We start from the raw sequence: 23,048 nt of genomic DNA, 5'->3' as shown, positions 1-23,048 counted from the left end.
GCTGACGACAACTTTCGATTGCCGTTTGTTCAAAAAATATAGATGGGTCAGTTTTGAAAGGATTCACAAATTTGTCCGAGTTTCTCGGTCTGTATGAATTTACTATGGGATTCGATGAGGTGGATTGTTACTTCTACACCTTGGTTATTTCACTCCGGTGGGTCACTTCTTCCTCGCCAGGAATATCTGTCAGATTCCACGCTTCTTTTTTCCATGCTCATGACAGTGCTAGGAAGCTAATTTACGTGATGGTGTAGTCATGTGTCTTTCAGCTGCAACAGTCACAATACTGATAACCTCAGTTGACGGCATCATCTGACAAACGTCAGACCAGACATAGCGTAGTGGAACCAGATCAATTACTGATATTCAACGGTTGTTGTTGAAGGCAGCCTTCCGTGAGATCTGCGCTGTTGGTTTTTCACACCCACCACTCGTATAGGAGGGTAATTCTGATGCTATATTGGCTGAAGCATCTTCTCTAACGAAGAGGTCAGCACAGATGCCGAAGTTCACCTTGTCTTGAATTTTGCATTTCAAACGTTTGTATCTTGTCGTATTCGAGTATAAGTTATCACTAGCTCATGGACTTTTCCTTGAAACTGAGACCTCTGTAAGCTACGTGAATTTCCTTATTAGCCGTTGAGTGGCTGAGTTGAAATATTGCGAAATTTCGCACAAAAACTGGGTTGCAAAGGCGGCACAACGTAAGAACTTAACACAATATTCATAATGTTTCTGAAAACTCTTCGACAGCCCACGACGGACATCACTGTTGTTGAGTCTCATCAGGCAGTCGTGGTCCCCGAGTTTTCGTCAGCCTTATGTTCTGCCTGAGCACAGAGATCATAAACGACAGACTCGCCCGGGATTTTAGTGAGCTTCCGTAAAAACCTAATTGGTATGCAAATGAGTGTATTCGTCGAATTTCGTGCCACCTGGGTTCAACAAAAGGTTGGCGGAAACTCGGGAACTGCAACTACCAACAAGGCTGAAGTCGGTCGTGGGCTGTCGAAGCGGTTTCAGCGACCTTGTGAGTAATGTGTCGTGTCTGATAGATGTATTGACATACTGGCGTATCGTACCAATTGAAAAATGAGGTGGTCTAGTGCGGCACATTCATTTAAAAAAAAACGTAATAAACGATAGATCCAGCTGGATTCCAGGTGAGTCTTCTGCAGAACCAAATTGGTTTGCAAGTAAGTGTATTTCGCTAATTTCGTGCAGTCTGTTCAGCTGTAACACCCTTTTGGTGCCTAGCTGCCTTGCAACCCGAAGGAAGCACGAGGGCTTAGATACTGCCAGGTTGCCCAAGCCTAGACGGAGGAAGTCGAGAGGTAGAGGTCGGATGCGAACCACGGACCTTCCGGTCAGTAGATCCACGCTCTAGACACTTGAGCCATCCCGCCCCTTCTTGAACCCAAATTCGTGTAATTTAGGTTCAAGCAGTACGTAAGGTTGACGGTAAGTCGAAGACTGCGCCCACCTGATGAGCTCGAAAACAGCTTTCGTCCCACGCTTCTAAAGAACGTGTTTTTAACCCTCTCAGGTTAGCTATAAATATTTGTTCTATGTATTTTCCTAAGAATCGCAAGAAATAAGGTATATCCACTCTGGCTGTGGTAGTTTAAGTAGCTGGTTTCCTGATCCATGGAATCCTCGGCTGTACTATTTTTTCGGGCTGCTGAAAAGGTAACTGCCAGTTCGTCACAAGTGTGTTGCGGTGCCAGTGGTTTAGCAGCTATATCTTCATACATGATACAGTGAAATGTTTTTTGGTGTACCCCATCTGCACGGCTCTGTAGTCACAGGCTTCGCAGTAATCTGAGGAGTTGCATATCGGCGAGTCTAGACTGTGGAACCTTTGCAACGTGGTCTCAGAGGCTATTCCACTTTCGTCTCAATTTGTTCGTCTGTTAACAGTATTTTTTAAACCAGCTCCAAGTGTTTTTTCAATAAACTACATGTTATATACAACATGTGTCAGTACTTTCACTACCTGGTGAAAATCCTGAGGACAAACTAGAGTTCCGCCGTGAATCACGAGGCTTAACACCACTTCTGTGGATTTACTTAAATTGCGAATAATGTTTCTTTGCTCATACTTTTCTTCACAGTCATAATTCTTGGTGAGTTCAAGAAGAGTATTTTATCGCCGGTTTTTCTAGTGTAAATTGTCGGAATCGGGACCGAAGGAAGGCCTAGTTTAAGGACTACTTATTGAAATTAGATGAAACCACTAGGTAGTCTTCTAGCTTCATAAAGGAAACTACTCAGAAGGTTGCTGAAAACTCTTCGACAGCCCACGACCGGTTTCGCCCTCCTTGGGGCTCACCAAGTAGGCGCAGTCCCCGAGTTTCTGTCAACCTTATGTTCTACTTGAACCCAAATGGGACTGTTTTCGAGAAATACACTCATTTGCAAATCAATTTGGTTTTCAGCAACCTTGTGAGTAGTATCCTTTATGAAAATATACTGCGATATCTCGAATATCGTGCCAACTAAATCATGAGGCTGTCTGCGTGCAGCACATTCAGTTGTAGAATATGATAAACGCGAGATTCAGTTGAATTTCTCGTGAAAACCGAATTGATTTGCAAATTAGGGTCTTTTAGCTTCCTGTTCCGCGAATCGTCTCCATGAGCTTTTTTCAATCCTTCTATGTACAGTATAGTACTGGTCTCGGTTAAGGTGAGTCAAGTATCGTTAGGGATAGTCTAGTCGTTCATTTTAGCGACACTTTTAGTTTCAGACGCGTGCATCGTAATAGACTTAAGCCCTTTCGTTATAGTTGTGCTTCCTTTGGGTGGCATGGCAGATGGGCATCGAATGGGTGATAAAGCTGAACGAGGTTTTGCTGGGCACATGTTGGATCAAGCTCGCAAAGGACGTTTTTCTTTATTACAGTCCCTTACTACTGTATTCCTTCCTCATTGTTTCATGACAATTAAGTAGTAGAGTATACTGCTGATGTTTTGTTTTCGATGGTGATGATAAGGACAAGGTCCAGCCTCTCTGAAGTGGCCTTAACACGTTGTCCCGTCGGTTGCGAATCGATCCCTTCACGGTTACCTCAATATTGAGTGTAAACTATTTGATTTCTGGGCATCCGCAGATTGAGATTGAATCTTGAGTATAGGTTAGCATTCTATTTTCCGTCCCTGGGAGAAATCCAGTAACAGTTACTTACCGATATCTTTGAATTAGGAATCCAAGTCCCGCAGCGATTCCATTCGAAAAATGTATCCGGGATTCAACCGCAAAATCGATTATCCGTTGTGATGGTAGCTTGCGCTCCAACAAATTGCCCGCAAACGTGTAAATCTGAAATGGACCATAAAATTGACCAGCAGAATGTGCTTTATTGGCTGGAAGTAGGTGAAATTGTCATTCATCGCATCTGCTGGGAGTTTATTTGGTTTACTGACCAACGTCTCTTCATACACCAGTTCTTATAAACCGGAAGCATAACCAGGTCTTCGTAAGGTTATTACTGGCTCCGTACGATTTTCATCGTTTTACCTTTTGGCACGGAGTTTGTCTCTCGCCGTGAATTTGTGACCTTATCGGAATCTGAACAGCCTACGCGCATAGCTCCAATGTATTGCGGCCGGCACAGTTGGCATTGCCAAAGTGCGTGTGTGTGTGCATGATTGTGCACACAGTTTTATCACCCATGCGAAACACGGTTGACCGGAGTGCCGGTCTCGCTATAAACGTTCTCATACCGGACTAGGTTATCACAAATGCAGTTAAGTGAAGATACAAGCAGAATGTCAATCAATCAGGGCGAGCGAATGGAGTTTATCTTAACATGTCGCCACGAAGGCAGCTTTCCATGTCTCGCAGGATGTGCTTGATTTTTAGTGAACATCGGCGCAAGATTCTGGTGGTTCAAGATCCACGCACCCAGATAAAATAGGTCTGCCTGTCAGTTTTAGCCATTGACAACTAGAATTAAATTGGCGTGATAGCGATGGATTTGAGGAACGCTTTCTTTGTAAAGCACCTGTGAATATAGAAAACCTGCATAAACATACGATTTGCCGTCACAATTTCCCTTGAACTGAAGGGGATAGAGAACTCCCGAACAGATCTCATCCCGTTCAGTAAAAATGAGAACAGAATGAATATTACGGGCATTTTCAGACGTCTTCTGGTTGGTCCGTGTCCAAGGTCATATTAGATTTTCGAATAGTTCTCCATGTGGATAGTTTTTCAGTTAAGGTAACAGCGGATCTGGGCATTATATTGTGCGTATTGTCGGTCAGCAATCGCTAGTTCGTTAAACTGAAGCCCTCGTTCGTGCGAAAGATTACCATCTGACTAACCGAGTATTTGGAACAAAGAAAAGCCAGCAGACGGTTATCGTCATTGTTCCGGCAGATGGAATAGGCAAAATCTGATTGTATGACAAGATGCGACATACAAAGAGGCTGCTTCATCGGCGTGACCGTAAGATCGCTGACTGTCGGCGAGGCTTAAAGTCCGTATGCGGGTCGTAATAGGGTCCGGAGTGTCAGGTGGATGTGGCCTACTAAATATCCCCATCTATACTTTAACAACGGTAGTACTGAATCGCTTGGTGCTAAGTGCTAGAATATAAGTGGTGTCGCGCCGCTTGAATAACAGTGTCTACGTCAGTACGATGAGATTACCTTAACTGTTGGCGATGATACGTCTCATCTGCATTTTCAAATCCGTCCTATCAATCTAGATTCAATCGGCTAGAACGCTACATTTGCAGTACGCGTTGAATGTCGGATTCCTAAGAACTCTCAACCTGGATTAAACAGAACAGCTTTTGGCTGCATTTTATGGGTAATGAATGCCTCCTCGTCCACTAATGTGTTCGAAACAGGCAGGTATTCAGAATCGGCAGATAACAATTATTGGGGTAGCTCAATGGTTAAGGCGCAAACGTACTGAATGGAAGGTCCTACTCTGGCATCTAGGCTGCACCTATTTGGGCTTGAACAACCTGACTATCTCGCCCCTCGCGATTCTTCCAGGCATCACAACTGTGAACCGGAGGGGTGTTACGGCTGAACTAGTATTTTACTTATTCTTGGGGTAATAACATGGTGAATGAGAATTTAAGCGACCGTTTGTTCTACTCCGGTTAAGCCGGTGGCCGCGGCTGTTGTGATACATACTCGAGGTAATTTTTAATGTGGAAAAAGACAGTTCCTAAGGTCAGCGTGAAAAGAACGTCCTGCCATATTATCAGCTCGCAGTGGTGCTACCTTTATCAACAGTTTCCTTAAAAAAGTCGGGAATTCTAAATGTTGGTATGGTGTCAAGCCGGTGTGCCTCACCAAAAGAAACACTGATCATTTTTACTCTCACCAGGATGTAAGGTCTGCACGTGAGCGCGTTAGTGGTCCTGTCTTTTCGAGTCATCGCCTGCTTTTCCACGAGAGATGGCATGCTACCATGTGGGGCCCCGTTTTACTGGGTCTACTTAGAACCCACCTCACACATTCGTGAGGTGCATTAGGCACTTTAGATGTCCTCATTCCATCTGGGCCGCGTAGGAGAGGACTCCATTATTCGCCCAGCCGCATATAAGTTTTTTTCACTCAGGGGCTCCTGATAAGGCTCCCACACAAACTATGATGGAATAAAAAGACGCTGATCCTTACTTCCGTCGACAAACAATACGCGTTTTTATTAACCATTTTCTGTCTCCAGTTCTACTCAGAGAAGTTTCAAACCTCCAGTCACACATATCCACAGCAACAGATAAAATGAACCCACCAATTTTCTCAACCCCCCATAACGCATCCTCCAGCCTTCGCACACGCACACGACGGACGATGGATAGCCTTGGTTCGTGCTATGCATGGATTATATCTTGATTGTTACTCAACTGATTCGAATCAGCCCCAACTAAAGTAAACTCTCCGTATTGTGGCTATGTCTTCTGCTCGCGTTTATCCAGAGACCGAGAAGCCTCTTCAAGTGGTCCTACAGGTGTGGGTCTAGTCTTCAGTAAGCGTTGCCAAACCCGCTGTTCTGGAGTGGATATCATTCAACAATAGACTTCACCATCGGAATATGGGTCAACCGAGATAAAGTCCTATCCATTAAACACTGCTTTTCTCCGTGTAGTTGCCAATGGATTACAACCCCGATTCCATCAAAAATAATTTCTACAGTCGGTTTGATGGCTTGCTATCTAGCTCTCGGCGCCGAGTCCGCGTACGCGATTCGAGCGCCTTTCATCATACGAGATGTCCCGAGAGTTTATAAAGTTTCGACAAATGACTGTCCGCTTGCTTTGTGTTGTTTCCGGCCTATCAAAAATTTCGTTATCCTGAGTGCTTTTTGGCAGCCTGATACCTACCTGCACGTCAGAATTTGGAAAAGATCAATTACAAGACATCAGCTATTGGCCGATAGGTTTTCTTCCGGGCTCCTGGGACACAACTTTGGAACCTGATCACTTATTGCTGTGTATACGTTTCTTTGGAAAGCGAACAACCAGAACTGTGAAATCTGACGTCAGGTGAACTCAATCACCTGTTTCAGCAGTTTTCCGAAAGCGAACTCGATTTTAGACTACTAATATCAATTTTAGCGTTTATCTGTGAGCTCTCGCTGCCGTAATGAGCGCGCCATTGATGGAACTGCAACTGTCACCTACGAACCCACCAGCAATGACTTCAATCCGTCTATTTCCCACAGGTCCACTCAGCAAGTGAATCTTCGTAGATCCATCCATCCTAACCGTGGTCAGAGTACCACACGACAGTGAATCAGGCACCAATTATCTGACGGAACTTAGTGACAACTAGGCAAAAGAAACGAAGCTAGCCTGGGGAGGTGAAACTGTTGACATGTTTTCTCATATGATCAAAATATTGGTCCCTGAAAAACACCGTTGTCCAAAATGTTCGTGAATGGACTGCTCAGCAGAAAATTTCAAGTCACTCTCAAACTGGTTAACCTCATGTGCTCAGCTGGTCAACCACTTAATTTAATCCTCTGAACTGTCCGAAATTCTGCACCCACTGAGGAAAAAATCCGTTTAGCCATGCTTTCTCTCAGTGATGACGATTCTCCTGGGCAAGCCGAACTTCAAGTTAGAATCGTTTCGTTCAGTGGGTCGATTGACCTGTTTGAATAAACTTAGACCCAATAATGTGTACTGATCTCTTGGCCAAGGTTGCCAGCTATCCCGATATTAAAGAAAGGTCGGAGAACGGAGTTTTCAAACCACCATGGTTTTCTTTCAAGGTTTCACTACTTATCATTTTCCGAAGGCCGTATGTGGCACACGAGCTGGCCTGCTGCGTACAGCAAGCTGGCTTCCGCAGAGGACGCAGTTGCATTCAGCCAATTCATATCAGAACAAATTGTGGCGGTGTCCACTTCGACATTAATGCCGCTTTCGATATAGTTAATAGATCTGCTTTTGGGCCTATCTTAATTAGGACCACGTGCTGAATAAATTCATGATTTCAGGAGCGTTATGCACCTATTAGTTTGGCTTGCTCGCCGAACTCAGTCAGTCTGCAAACTTCGCGCAACGTTTCGAAGGAATAGTCAGCGCACAGATCACAGCCATTTCACTAGTTACGAGACCTGAGACTTGAAACAACTGCGGTGTAATGTCAAATCGAATCATCTAAAATTGATGACTAGTGATCAACCGTTTATAGTCTACCTTTGAGCCATCTCCAAAGTCCATTCTATGTCCAGCACTGTGTAGGAATCCTACCAATAACACGCGGATGAATACATGAAGAAATCGTTGACGCTTGCGTGGTCGATGGGAAGACGTTTGTCAGCCAGGGTGGCTGTTGGGGGGAGGCATATAAAACTCGTCGCAAAGTTCAAACGACAAGCTTTTTAGGGTAATGTTACCACTTATGCCTCACACCTGGTCTCCTGGTGCAAGATTGCAACAATCGAATGCGTACTGGTCAAACCTCATCCTTTTCTCAGGCAGGAACACGCTTCCGAGATGGGCACGACTTTTGTCCGCTCCCACAGTGCACTGTCCCACACTGTCTCTAGTGTAGGGGAGTCAGTGCACTTTGTATTTGTTATTGATGTAAAGGTGTTCAGCCGAAAAAAGAGACTCAAGTCTTGGATCCTTAAAATACACGAGCTGAAATTTTACGTACGGATGTTTCACGATACACTACTTTTTTAATGTTATGGAAGCGCTGGAAACAGAAGATCCCACCTATCACTAGACAACACTTTCGGTTAACATCAGAATATTTCGGGATATTTCATTCTGGGAGGAGCGCTTGAAACTGGTTAGTAAAACTGTAGCTGTCTGTGGGTGCTTCTAGCGGCTTTTGTAGGGGATGGAAAAGGGTGTGACAGAAGTCGATCTAAGGGGACTTTTCAGATGTTCATTATATTGCTGTTAATCGCATACCTGTTGATGTGTATAGTAGCCATCGGTTTGTCGCCCCGATCATCATCAACCGACCTTGTGTAGCCCATCTAGTCAGTCGCAACAGCTACTTGTGCTGTGTTTGGCGCAGCTTGTTAAAAAATGGTGAGGGAACGACCGCCGTCTGAGCAAAGCTACGGAGCATATAACGCGCATCATCTGGTCTGAATACCGTAACGTGGGAGCTCAGCTACTCCAGCGCTGCCTGCATCAGCCAAAGTTCCTTAAATTAGGCACGCAGACTGAACTAATAAACAGCCAGCCAGATGCCTTATTGTAGTGCAGTTGGTGCATGGAATTGTAGATATCCGCTGATGATCGCCGGTTCAACTAGCACGGTTTACAGTTTTTGTCTCCTGCAGTTGACACTCTGTACTGAGTGAGGTAGTCAGCTGGTTCTCTAGCTTAAGTTCCATCCCTTCCGGCAGTAGTACACAAGCCGTCCTCGTGCTTTATTCGACACCCGGAATTTCACCTACCAATTCTGTTTCGCGACAAAGTTAGGCGATTTTGGGTGTCACGCTGAAGGTGTGCAGTGGTGTTGGAGTCTCGTGGGAACAAAACTCGATTATGATAATATCTGGCTTCGTATTGACAAACCCGAATAAATGGACCAGGACAAGAAGACTGCAAGCTAGTTGTATGAGTATAAATTCCACAAGTCCTACAATTGCCTGTGAGCTACGTCAGCTGTCTGAACCTTTCGAGTTCTGTTTCTGGTTGGGTTATTCCATGAGCGTGACAGTTGTGTTGCAAACATTTCGCCACCAATCGAGGTAACATTATCAGTGCAACATCGTGGGGCAAAGCGATGCACAAGTGCGTAATTGCCGAATGGCATTTCTGAAGCCAAACTGTACCTCATACATTAGATTGAGAGTTCACATTATCCTTCAAGTGCGCAAATTGTGGAAAATTTGCCGGGTTTTGATAGTATTTTACTTTTAAATGCTCTGCTCTCCATAGGAGGTGTCCAGGGTACAGTCCTGGATACTAGTGTCAGGGGGTTTATTGAAGACGGATTCCAGCAGACCCAACGTACAACCCCATTGAGGCTTCCCTCAGTCAAGCGGATGATGATCTCCTTGGAAACAACATACAGAATAAGTTAGGACGTTGAGCAAGTCGCCCTACTGTTTTCGGCTTGTGAACAGGTTTTTGTTGTTCGTGTTGAACGCAAGAATACGAGAGAACCGGAATCGGTCGGGGAAAAGTTGTTGGCAAAGGTGCACACAAGGCACAATTCCTTGCAGACTTGCTCTTGAACAAATAAGAAGAAAGAAGAATGCTCCATGTGCCATGAGATTCAGTTCTTCTACTGCAGCTGAGATATTGACGGAAGTACTGCGTAAGAGGCTGTGTGATATTTGTCATTTTTTCCACCAGGGCTTTGACTTACTTATTGTCAGTCTACTTATAAACTCGGATAAATACCAAAATTAAAGTTATAATAAACCATGGTATGGCAAAAACCGTATTATCTAATGAGCTAGGATTCTTACAAAAATCGATGTCCTAATCTTATCAGGAGATAAAAATGCTTCGCTTGATCGCTGTTCACCAGCAGCCGAAAAAGGGTTTGAACCGAGGGACCAAAAGAAACGCTTTCCATAGCACGAAATTGTTTACTTATGAGCTACGGAGATGGCATAATTTTGGGGTCAATGTAGTAAAAGGGAAAAAGGTTCATATATGTCCTTCGTTCACCGAAACCTGTTGACAACGAAATAACTCTGTCGGCAATTTAAAAACTAAATCCACGTTACTCTCTCAAGTGGTTGAGCTGGAGAACTCACCTCTCGAAACTGACCGGCTATTCGGTCTTAGCGAGAAAAAAATTATCCCGACTTAGAGGAAGTACGGTCATCGTTTCAACGAACCAAGGACTCAGCAAACGGTTGAGAAACATCGACCCATCACATTTGTGATGTTCCTCGTTTTCGATTAACTTGATGAATATAGTGCCTCTAGATTTAAAGTGTCCGCAATCAATAGTTGATTTTACTTCCAGAGCCAGTGAAATACTTAGACTCCACTTCATAATTCTGATCACGTTTCAGGCTTAGTATCGCCATCTCCTAGACACAACTCGGCCTTTGAAACCGGATATTGAATCTAGTCTTCAAGAATTAGCAAATATACCATCATTCAACAGGTGATGACAACAATCAAACGGTTTGTAGTTTTTCGCGGATTCCATCTTTTACCAAGGTAACCGTCATCGTTACGTGTATTTAATTCTACATGTGACCTGCCATCTCACTTTGACAAATATACCTCCCATCCGAATGCAGGCGCCGTGAAGTAATTCGGAGTAACCTCACAATAGCAACATCACGTGATCTGCTCATATCGAAGTCGTTTTCATTAAAGCAGAGCGGTCAGCATTTTAATTACTCAGAATGAGACTGTTATCCGTGACACAATCTGATCTTGGCAATTGGGACAGCATGAAGACTCTTACAGCCAATGTGTATTTCTCTTTCGTTGAGAACTTATTGCCACCAATGTTTAATTCGGTCAACGATCGAGATGCTAGTGTCAGAGCTTAACGAAAACGCCACATACTGCAGGAGCACCCAAGGTATATAAAAGTTCCGAAACGTCTCTCATCTGAGTTCCGTTCCGGTTAAAAATCAAAATGTTTCCGGCATCATGGAGGGATACGGAAGTGAAAGTTTGTGAATAGGCTGAAACAAATTCTGGATGACAGTCTATTCGGAATACTGTCATAACACTACTACTCAATAAACTGTGGGATGTTATTTTCTGAACAAATGCTGACGACTCCGAGAAACGTTATCTGTTACAGAAAGTTCACAACACTTTTCCGACTGGATACTCAGAATTGTAGGCGCATGCTTATGTAGAATTCGCTTACACTTCATGGACTTACACAAACTCAGTTTATAACAAGACTATGGTTATAAACCATTGGACTAGTAACACAGTGGTACGGTTTCTATTCTAATAATTCGAAAAAGTTCAGCTCACGACTGCAAGGAAGGATTTGTTGCGTATTCGTTAGGGGAGTGAGTTGTCTTCGGGTGAAAATAAAAGAACGTGCAGCTGTAACACCCTTTCGTCGCATAGCTGTCATGCAACCCGAAGAACGTACGAGGGCTGATACATTGTAAGCTTGCCCAAGCCTATATAGGAGCAGTCTGTATGCTGCGGCTGATTTCGAAATACGGACATTCCGGTCAGCAAATTCGCACCTTAAATACCAAGCCATCTCGAGTCTCGGAGAAGCTTCCCTTGGGTTTGTACGTAGTGGCCTTTATGAACATCCTACCCCAAAATGCACTATGATATCTAGGAATATATTCACAGCAGAGGCGACTCTCCAGAAACTTACCACACCATCGTCCTTCGAGTAGAATATGATAACCTTGTCTGATCCCGTATGACAGGTAGATGGAAGATTCCACTCGTTAAACAAGTAGTAAGTGAATATCGAAGCATAGCTCAGTAGGCGATCGGGGTTTTCATTTCTAAAACAAGCAAGTTAGGGGAAAATTATACATTTGTGTCTTGATCCTAACAAAGAGCTTACTCTGTTTACGTGCCTGGTAAACAATTTCAAGGAAGCCCCTGGCAGCCGTAAATTTTCGGGATCTGACTATGTTTTGGGGTTGGCGTTTAGTCAACTTATAAGCCTATGGGTCATTTGTGAGAATTCATGGTTAGTTAGCGAAACATTCCGTCTGTTCATCGGAAGGAGAGATTGCTGACAGGTGCAATGGCCGGCCAGGTTGGAGATTATTGCGTGACTTGAAAAGACCCTGCCGATAAAAAGTTCGTCTATACATCAATGTTCTTAGCTCACAAACTCTCGAGCAGAAAGAAACGTGGGATATCGTTTATGGACATAAAAGTCTATACTTGCAGCTGCTGAAAAGAGCATCTAACAATATATTCCCCAGGGTTCTTCAGCGAAATGGCATATTACTGAGAAGACCACTTACAAAATTTAGATCAGTGGCGTTTATCTAGTTGATCCGGGAGTGTTACTTTGAAGACCTGAAGGCTCGGTGGAGTTTCGGGGGTTATTCGTTGTATAAAGCTCTTGCACAAAAACTCAGGAAAGTTAGTGGACATATCATGATCAAAATTCACCTTCTTTCGTGAATCTTCATAAAGGGCAGTTAGCTGATTTTTCTCTTTATTCGTTTAGTGTTACCACCAGTGATAGTGTTCAGTTACTGTTAAGGCAGTGTAATCTCCGAATAACCAAGCGCTTGACAGATTTTAAGGCTGAGACAGCCAAGGATCGGGTAAACCACAAAGTAGGGAATAATGGATGATCTGACGTGATAGTATTCATAATGTCCGGTGCCAAAACTTGCTCATGATTGTCGAGTTATCCCAAATGACGAACAGACCAGGGTGCATCACATCAATATTATATATGTATAATTTTATACCATACTATATCATATAAAGTAATTCCTTCATTTTCCATTTTATAATAACTTTCCGGCTGAAACTCACATGCTGGTGGTCACAAAAACATTAGCAGCGTGGTAAATGGAACACCGCCTGGTTATCCAATACTACCTAGATGGAGTGTTAATGGATGGCTCTCGGTAACGCTTGAATGATGCCATCCTGAATCTGGTGCTATATTATACTGAAGCTCTAAGGAATCGATGGATAGAGTCGGTGCTTCGTTTCCGAATAGGTACCTGGTGCCGGTATCCATTGTTATGCCATCATGTTAGGGCTGACTTTTGGCTTGTGATGGGACTCTGCACGTTCGATCACCGGATTGATATTCTTGAAACGACATCGGCGCTAGAGGCTTATGTGTAAGCACCATTAGGCTCGGGGCAGACCGTCCGTCACTTCTCACTATGTGCAGGCCTCTATTGGCTTGACCAGTTTTGACAGGAATTCGGATACCGGCCATTAATCATACCCTCGCCTTAATGAAACTATTCCTGCACTGTAGACCATGTCGCTCCCGTTATCTGGCACTTTTGAGAGGCAGGCTAACATTTTCAAAAAACACGGCTCTTGGCTTCTATTAGAAATTCCCCTTACGAATACAGACAGGAATTCACACTTCGTGTTTTCAGTTTCCCCTCATTACGACATAGACTCCGCACGTGACCAGTCGAAACCCTCACAAGTTTGTTTTCCGTGTAGTTTGAGTTTCCAAGCGTGACTTGTAGCCTTAAGTGCTACAGTAAATCCTCAAAAAGGAGGCTAGTGCCTCCGTAATATAGAGTCAGGAGGATAAACTGAAGTCTATTTTGACAGCTTAGCGAGATATGAAAACTCTGCAAGTTACACACCAATGTATAATTTAGTCCAACAGAAAAAAGCGGCCAAGTTTGAAGGTCAGCTACCTAGTTTGAGGGACTTTCTAGATTTTTGTGTAGTTGAGTGGTTCTGAAAGCTCTCAGACACCGAATACAACGTCATCCTATCACATATCGTAAGAGGATAGGAGGATCATTGTCGTTAGTGAACACTCTGTAAAGTAATGAAACTTCTCGTACCGTTCATCGTCAAGACAGTACTCTCAGAATGGTGACCACGTCCATCGAGAATACTTAAAATTCCCACCTAAAAAGATTTAGTGTGTGAGCCTTCTGAAAAGAATGTCACCTCGAGAATTCCTTACATCCAAGTCTAAAGTGGTAATTCGCGTGCCACATGGGCTATGTGATACTGACTATCCAGAAAAGATCTAAATTTCAACTTTGAATGCTGCACAAATTGTCGAATACGTGCTCCTACTTTATGGAAACGCTCCCACTGATTTGGGATTTCAAAGGTGTTTAAATGCTAGAACACGCACTACAATTCCTCGAGTGATTGACAGAATGGGTTTACTATTCGACTGACTTGGGATTTTATTAGGAGAGATTTTCTCAAGAACACAGCATCCTGTCAATTTCGACAATGACAGGATTGTGTGAACAACGTTCTTTGTCGGACACAGTGGATACGACGTCAGTGCACACCGAACTCCGTCGTTTGATGTTGCTCAGTCCCTGGGGGCATCATGCAGTCATGAAGACTTTATTCAGGTCCACCACGAGCAGCTGAGGTGTTTAGAAAAGACAAATATGGTAACAAGTAGGTTCCCACCTGCACTCCGATACCAAAAAACTAAACTTTTCGTGGTCACATAGAAGGGAATTTGTGGTTCCCAAAATTCTCAAGGAGGCATCTCAGTGGAAATGCTTCTTGATGAAATTCTGGATAATACATTAGATTCTCAATTGCCTATCGCGAAATTTTAGGATGCTTCATGCTATGACAGATATCAGCTTGAATAAAATTCGATATATATCAGAACTTGTCTTGCTGTTGCGATACTCATAGTGATGCCAGAAACTGGACTGAAAAGGGACAGGACAAGTGTTCCCACAAGATCGTTTTGCTTTACATATCCTCGTATCCTTGTACGTTTTGATTGGTTAGTTATTGCACGTAATTAGTGATTTTTGATTACACATCTTCTGAATTTACTTAGTTTTCCGGCTTTGATCACCATCCGAGGACTTGTCAGTGAGAAAAAGCTGCCAATACTAACGGATTGTGACCAGATCAGGAAAGCCAAACCACAGTGCAACGCAAATCACGAGAGGACAGATAGAAATAGGGAAAGTCGTTCTACAAGCAATCAAAAACCGCACTGGCGATGTCACCTCGACTGGTGAGGAAACGCTTGCAATCCGGCTTGCAGGCTCGGCGAATAGACCAGCAGTCAACCTATCAGATTAACAAGCTTAAAAATTCCTTGAAAAGCACGTAATCACGTGTGGGGAAGAGTGAAAGGCCCATCGATATGTTGTTCCATCAAGTACTGACGAAAACAGTTTGCAAACTAAAAACCAGCAGCTAAACGATGAATAAGTACACCAGATTTGGCACTATTTTGACTGATTGCAGGTCTACGTAGGTCGAAATTAGTCGATGAATATAAGACATAAATGAAAGAGTAAAGTAGCTTGTGGCTTGTGTCTATAGATATATACGACATATATTTGCTTAGTGATCACGAGCTAATAATGGCAAATTTTCAAGATGGTAGATGCCACCAGATTTGTAAATATAATCGACAATCATGAAAACTTCCAAAGTTGTAACATGGCGTGGTGGAATAAGACGTAATAAAAAAATAAGTTAATGGCGTTATGACAGAAGGCTCTGGAAGAGAACCAGAGGCGGTCAAACGATGAATCAAAAGCGGAGTGTGAAGACTATTACGGGCAAACTCAGCTGCGCTGGTCATTGCCATCTTCCTGGATGGGGACCTCGAGATGGGCCACATCAATGGTTAGAGACATTGTCAGACATGACCTAGTCGCGCCCTCAGTGGCGCTCGTGCATCTGAACTATTATCTTCAGTGCATAGCTTCCTTCCCAATCCCCCACTTAACAGTCCACTGACAGTGCTGTATTTACGCACTAATTTATGAACTCCCATCTCCAATGCGCAGCTACCCACCCCACCTACCCGAATCATCGGTGAACGAAACTGTGGAAGCTACAACCGCTGTAGGACAAGTACGCGGTTATTACAGCTGACAATGATGATGATGAGAGAAATGAGGAGTGACTTTGACGAGGTGTATGCTTTCTTCCACTACGGAACAAACGTAATATAACTTCACGGCGACCTTTGTTGGTGGTCTATATTAGTCTTGAGGATAGAAATGCGGAGCAGAGAATGGAAATACGTCGGATGAAGAGGAATTTGTTGTGATAAAGTTGATAAAAAAGTTGACCAAAGTGCAGATGAATTTTCGAATCTTTGACAGGCCAAGACATTTTTGAATGATCCGGTCTTCATACTCCACAATGAGGACACTGGTATTTTGATGAAAAATGGTTCATTTCGCAACAACGGGAATACAGATAAGCTGGTGTTCACCTCAAACAAAATCTAGGAACGGAGGTACACTATTACAAACGCTTCACTTTCACTGTGTGAATGTGGTGTATACAACTTACCCGACCTTCAGTTTGTTTACCAAGGCCAGTGCGATCACAGGATGTGGACTGTGCGGACTGCACATGGATTCATCACGACTTCGCAAATTGCGGAATTCTTTCAGCATCGAATTCAAATGATTGACTGTGAGCCAGTTAAAGGAAATTAAGTGTAGTGGTGAAGATGCAGCTTATGGGATGAAAGCGAATTATACTGATAGCTTAAAATGACAGAAAGAATCGGTACCTTAATCCGTTTAATAGGAAACACTTAGAAGAAAAGATCATTGTCGAGGGGACCATTTTAACTGCATGAAATTCTTTTCCACTATAGTAGTCCTTGGGGCAACAACCAACCAGGAGCTAAGTAGACGCCACCTTTTCTCCTAACTGCTTATTCCCAGAGTAGAAACACTACCGAAGTACCTCCGCGTGCCACTGGCCCAGATTCATTACGTCTCCGTCATGTTTGGAACTTTATTCCATGAGCACTGGTTATAAGCTGCCCCATCAAATCAGTGTGGATTCTTGTAGATGCGGCTAGATCGACAAATTCGGAACATTCCACAAACGGATTGAAGGCACTAGGACTGGAGAGCAGGATATTTGCCATCTTACTTTGTAGTTATTTATCTTGCTTTGAGCTTGGTTAAGCTGAAAACTAGTTGAAGGGGCCAAAGATCGGTAAGCAACTGCACAACGTTTCACTGTCTGAAATACAGCCCAAATCTTATTATGCTATGATGAGGGCCAACAAATTGCGATACAAATATTGAAGCTTGCCTTTGTCAGATATACATAAGTACAAAAGTAAAAACAAATAACCATAGTCGAAGTAGGAGGGTAAATTGGGGAAACAGGTATTCTTTTTGCGCATGATGCATTCCGTTTGTGCTCTGTCAAAATTTAGTTTGGTGTAGATCTGTCTGTGGGTTGTTTAAGATTGCTATAACACACTGAATTGCAATGGGAAATCAGGGGTGTGAGCATCAGTCAGCAACTTTCTTTGGAGCATCTTAAGACCGTGGATGTTGCACGGTATGTGGATGAACGAAACAGCTAAGTTTCTAGGACTCATCTTTTGGTTTCACCGTGACTAGACAAGGTTAGCATTGTCAGCTCGAATTATTCGAGACCATAGTTTGGTGCAAGTGGATAAGGTGGGCGTAAGTAACATTACCCGTTAGGTTGTTGACGTTCGATTGTCGTTCACTGATGACCTACATCCATGACCTGTGACTTAATGTTGCGTGATTCGCTTGCTGTGGATAGTGTTTGGAATGAATCCTTTTTTGCCAAGTCCTGTGGGTCGTCCCTATTGAGAAACAGCTGTAATCCACAGAATGATGAGAAACCGTTAGGCGTCGTTCACTGAAAATCCACTCTGCTTGCTTAAGCCGATTTGAGGAAGACTGTAGCTTGAGTTTTGTTAGTTTTCCAGAAGTGGTACGGTATCATCTCTTTTGGATACTTGCCTGTAGATGAAAGCACTCCTTCCAAACACTGTAACCACTCAAGCTGCGGTCTTCCCCAAATCGGCTTTAGCAAGCAGAAGGGCTTTTCAGTGGACGAAGTCCTACGGCTTCTCATCAATCTGTGGATTACAGTCGTCTCCAAACGGGGACGATCGAATGACTTGCCAAAAGTTGTCCCTTTGGAAGATGGGTGGTATACACTGAGGAGCACCAGTAGTTTTTGTGAAAACCCAACGGTCTTCAAGTCAAATATTTAAGTTCTAAACACAACTATTGGAACTGGTTGCGTCTCATTTTTGCTCCCATTTGAACCTATTTGATTCAGATTGCTTGTACAGTGGGTAGGTAATACATCTTGAAATCCATCAGGGGTCGAAATATTCACATGCACTTACCCTCACTTCTCAAAGTCTCACTAGACGAGCACTCTTCCCTGGCCGTGCCATACTTGAGCATCTTTAGTTGAGTCGCCTCAACTGGCTGAGTGCGAGAATTCGGGCATAGTGAATGGTGTTACTTGCTCCCACAAAGTTGTATTATGTTCCTTTCTTTCAGTTCTTACTCCTGGTTGATAGTTTTGCTCACTTTCAGGGTGCAGTTCCTGTGAGTTCTGCCTACTTCCCTATTGGACACTATTTATACTCAAGAGAAGATAAGGTGGGCGGTTTTTCCTATTCTTATCCTTCTAATTGAGTTCACAAGACGCAAGACCGATCAGTTTCCTTCATCCATCCCATGAAAACGGTGAGAAGACATATTACGGTATACAAATATTTCGGCAATAATTTCTTGAAATTCAGCTACTCAAAATTATGTTTTTCAGACCATCTAATTGAGAACGCGGCTCATAAAAACGACACAATGCATACATACATAGGTCTTCCGATTGTTTTAACAAAATAAGCCATTAGAACTGAACAAATGTGGAGGTTCGTACAGACTGAGCTATTGAGATCCCACCGTAATTGGTTGGCGATGTAAAACAGAACCAAGTCAGATACTATTACGTTCAAAACCGGTTGTTGTAGCCAACAAAAACCAACGGCGTGCATGATGCTGTTGTCACATAAGCTTGCCTGCTTAATCACTCGAATTGTGCTTGTTTCTGACCACTCCCAGGAAGTTCTGGTGTAGGCACCCTTTGAACTATTCATTTTCTGGTTAAACATCACCCTGGACTGATATCAGCTGCGAAAATCAAGTAATCGACGCAAACTCTTCTGTTATGTAAAAAAGCATATTCAAATCGGGACAATATTGACATACTGGTTATATGTTGGATTAACTTTTGCACAAGAGCAACAGTCCAGCCTCTAGGATACGAGAGACATTGGCACATACATCAATCACTCTGTGGGTAAAAATATACACGTACTTTGCACTATTATAGATAGTACCTGTTGCGACTCATCTATATTAGGACTAAGACACGCGTGCCTCACCTTCAGAGTTCTTGGCCTTCGGCCACCACTCACAGGTGGGTCAAACCTACGGACTCCCGGCTTCAAGCAAAGTCTCTCCAGAGAGCCGCACGGCCCGCGTCTTGTGCGTTAAACCAGGTGGTTGTGAGATAAACGTGAGAGTGAAGCTTGTCAAGCCCATCAAGATTCCAGGTCTCAACTTCCAAAAACTAACCTGTATTTAGTGTTGCAATTGAACCTGAAGCCTACCTGTGTTCCGAGGGTCATCGCTGAATAACATGCAAGTGAGACGTGAAAAATTAAAATCTGGTTTAGCACGAGAACAGTGACAGACCTAATGGGGGAAAAGCGTCGTAAAGAAGAACTTGGAAGGTACTGTACTCATAAGGTACCCTTGTACAAGGCAAGCTAACGTAGAGCGCAATTCTAGACACAAGCTCATCAGAAGAACAAATAAAAACCATCAATCCGAGGCATGTTTTCTAATCATCAGTAGAGGGAATGCACTTATAGCTACCGGGAATCCCGTACTGATTCAAACTTGATGACAGATGGGATTCGATGCGCTAGAGGATGGTTCGTTGTATTTTGCCGTGCACCCAGAATATCTCATTCGGATAAACAAACGAACCGATTTTGCACACAATTGCCGTGAGCAGTCAAGTCAGTGAAATTATACCAACTTTTCCCCATAAGTGGAAATAATTATTTTAGGTTTAGTTGGGGCCCTCTTGTAGGGAGATAATGGGCGAAGTTTTAGATTACTAAACATACATACCAAGCATGGTAGTCAGAAGTCAAGCGAAACATGTTATTCTCCTCATCATTTCTTTTCAGCGGAACACTTTTTTTCATTGTGCAGCATAGGAAGAATGCTCTCTTATTAGCCGCCTCACTTCAAAGGCCTTAACAAAGAAACCACTCATCCGTACATGAACAATTCAGGCAATGACTTAGTATGTCAGCATTCAGTGCATTCATCCCTGATCGGCTAGCAGCCGTTGTAAACCTTGTGGGTTTCAAAACGGCGCTTGATTTGGAAGGGAATGTGTGTCAGAGGACAAAAGCTCCCATTTTGTGCGAGTGACGCTGGCGAATCCCTGGCTGGTAGTCTGATAACTCGTTTGAATGAGGGCATACTGAAAGGCTTCATTCCAGATGAACGATGGAATATTGTCCTCCTCAAGGCAAATAACAGAGATCTGCCAAGCAAGCAGCCAACAGTTATAAGTCCCAGCACATGGAAAAAAATATCCATTGACTGCGGAAACGCCATTGATTGGATGAACTGTGAACGGCCGTCAATTTTTTAGAACGGTTGGTTTGGAAGGCAGTTCTGTCAAATATTTCGAACCTCTTCGCTCCTCAACTTAAGACTGGAGTTTAAATGTGCACTTAAATTCACGCGTACCTTCAAAATAGAACCTTTTAGGTAGTGTGATTTCTGACGAGGTTGAGTTAAATTCTACAAAGAACTTGATAGGACCCAGGTCAGGATGTGATTTGGCTACTATGTACTCTGCAGTCGCTTTTGAGAGACTTGAGCCATCTTATGGTGGTCACTTAGTGAGGGCCGATTCGTTTGTGTCACCCAATTTACACATCATCCGTATGTATATGTTTCACCGTGATTCGATAAACACCATGATACACTCAGTTTACCAACATCGGCACGAGCCATGATAGACAGGTGGGTTTAACAACCAATTCAGGATGTTTGGAACCGCTCCAATTTATGGATCAGTTCATCTGTGGTGGAAAAATACACTGCTGACAATGTACTGTTTAGGGCGGCTGGCTTCAACCTGAGGATTTCACCTTCTGTTGATGACGAAAGTGATTAATTTCAGCGTTCTTCTGGGCAAAGTGTACGAAACACCTGATTTCTGACACTTTCCATCAGTCGTATTTAGTCGAATTTGATCACGTGTGTAATACCGATTAAAAATGTTTAAAAATCCTTTTTGAATATGGAACATGTCGAAAGCCGCGGCAAATGCTCAAGTGGTCACCATACTCCATCAGTCTATCACTCTGTGCTTCATGCCTACTAGCAAAGGAGGTTTGGTTTATAAATGCTACACGCTCTAGCTTGAACATATTCCACAGAGGCTCTTAGGCAAATTCACCTCACTGACAGGTTGATCCTGGCTATGTTGAAACGGTCATTCCATTCGAAAAACAAGAATGAAAAGGGACTAGATCAGCTTTTTTGCAAGGAAGAGACTAAGTGTGGCGTCACAGCGGGGTTGTACAGAACGGGTCAGTGAGATGCGATACTGTTTTTTTTATCAACTAGTTCATTTGTTTCATCCAATGGACTGGATTCCTTGAATAGTCTTGCGCCTGTCAACCATACAATCTTTATTGCATTACCTAGCGCCTATGAAAATCGTCGTCTGATCAAGTCACTTATAGAACGTAGGTTTTAGGTGTATGTGCGCCAACTAGGATGTCTAAGTGTTTTATCAGACTTGTGATCTATAAAAATGTAGCCATTTGTCAGCAGGCTTCTTAGTGTATACACCCGCTGTCTCATTGATTTTGTTTATTCAGTAGACTTGGTAACATATCTGGGTTGACCAGGTAAGCTTCGACATGGTATGGTGTTGGATTGGAAACGGCACGGTAACCAGCTATTGATCGGATGACTACTGGTCTGTTCACTTGCAAACGTTCCACCACAAAACGGAGAGGCATCATCAGCACATGGCTGGGTGGGTATTTTCTCCTTACTTGAGTGCGTTTATATGGCTTTCCAAAACTACCTGTCATCTCCAAATGCGACTGAATCCCAAAGGGAGAAGCAGGGCGACTGGACTTTAACGGACAAATCGGCTCGATTTGAATATGCCCCCTGACAAAGGGATTTAATTTAGAGCATTCGTTAATATGCCAGAAGCAAGCCCACCGGTCGTTATGTGGGTAGAACAGAAAAGCGTTACGAGACCGTCAAACTCAGGAAATAAAATGATATTTCGTCTCGCCAGCGAGGCCAATTTGTGCTAAGAATGTGAGTAGCATTTACAACTGTCTCATCCTTATTGGGAATCATTGGCAGTGAGAACCTTACCAAACTCAGAAATTCGAATCCGCGATCTCCGGCCAGTTGTTGAACACCTAACTGATTCCTTTGACTTTTTTTATTCCAATATCTTTGTGACAAAGAATAGACTTTGGCAAATAGAGCCAAGCGAAAGTCAAGAATTTCATTTTAGTGACACCGGTCACCGAGTATTCTCCCATAAATCAAGCACATGTATGGGAGACTTGAGGTTATTGTTATAACCAGTTGCTGTTACATTTTATGCGAACTTTTAGCGGACTTTTCGGGCTACTTGTGTACGACACCAACTGTTGTTGGTAGTGTGTCGTACATTTAATTACCCAGATCCATTGCTTCCAACGTTGAGGCTGGAGTTCGTCTCCGTTAAGCTCCCATTTTTGCACATACATACTGTTCAGCCGACGGCCAGTTCACCAGAGTATTCACCGAACACACTGCTTTCATAATCTCGTTGATGATCACGTACGATCTTGGAATGTCTTGCACAACAACACTGTCGTATTTATTGGCAATGATTTGGACAGAAGGTCATCAAATGGTGACTGGTTAATCTGAAGTGGCTGTCCCTGGACACAGGAGCCCGTAGCAAAGCAAATGGGGCAAAAAAGTTGAGTTCAGTCGAAAATCCCGCCGATCGTGCGTCCAAATAGTTCAACCATAGAAATGGTCGTGAGTTATAAAAGGTTTATCATTGCATAAAATTCAGTACTGAGGCT

The 23,048-nt window shown here is 43.3% G+C and overlaps 1 protein-coding gene across 1 annotated transcript in view; it reads right to left on the bottom strand.

The window, feature by feature from the left end:
• Positions 1-23,048, bottom strand: part of T265_02101 (hypothetical protein) — a gene marked incomplete at both ends in the record, with an annotated part of 37,403 nt that overhangs the window by 3,323 nt on the left and 11,032 nt on the right. The window contains 3 exons of the mRNA XM_009166260.1: positions 3,191-3,324; positions 11,775-11,910; positions 16,391-16,514. Of these exons, the coding sequence (XP_009164524.1) occupies positions 3,191-3,324; positions 11,775-11,910; positions 16,391-16,514 (394 nt within the window). The remainder of the gene's footprint in view (positions 1-3,190; positions 3,325-11,774; positions 11,911-16,390; positions 16,515-23,048) is intronic.

Source organism: Opisthorchis viverrini (assembly GCF_000715545.1).
Source record: "Opisthorchis viverrini unplaced genomic scaffold opera_v5_24, whole genome shotgun sequence".
Taxonomy (NCBI): Eukaryota; Metazoa; Platyhelminthes; class Trematoda; order Opisthorchiida; family Opisthorchiidae; genus Opisthorchis; species Opisthorchis viverrini.
This window is presented reverse-complemented; position numbering and strand designations above follow the sequence as displayed.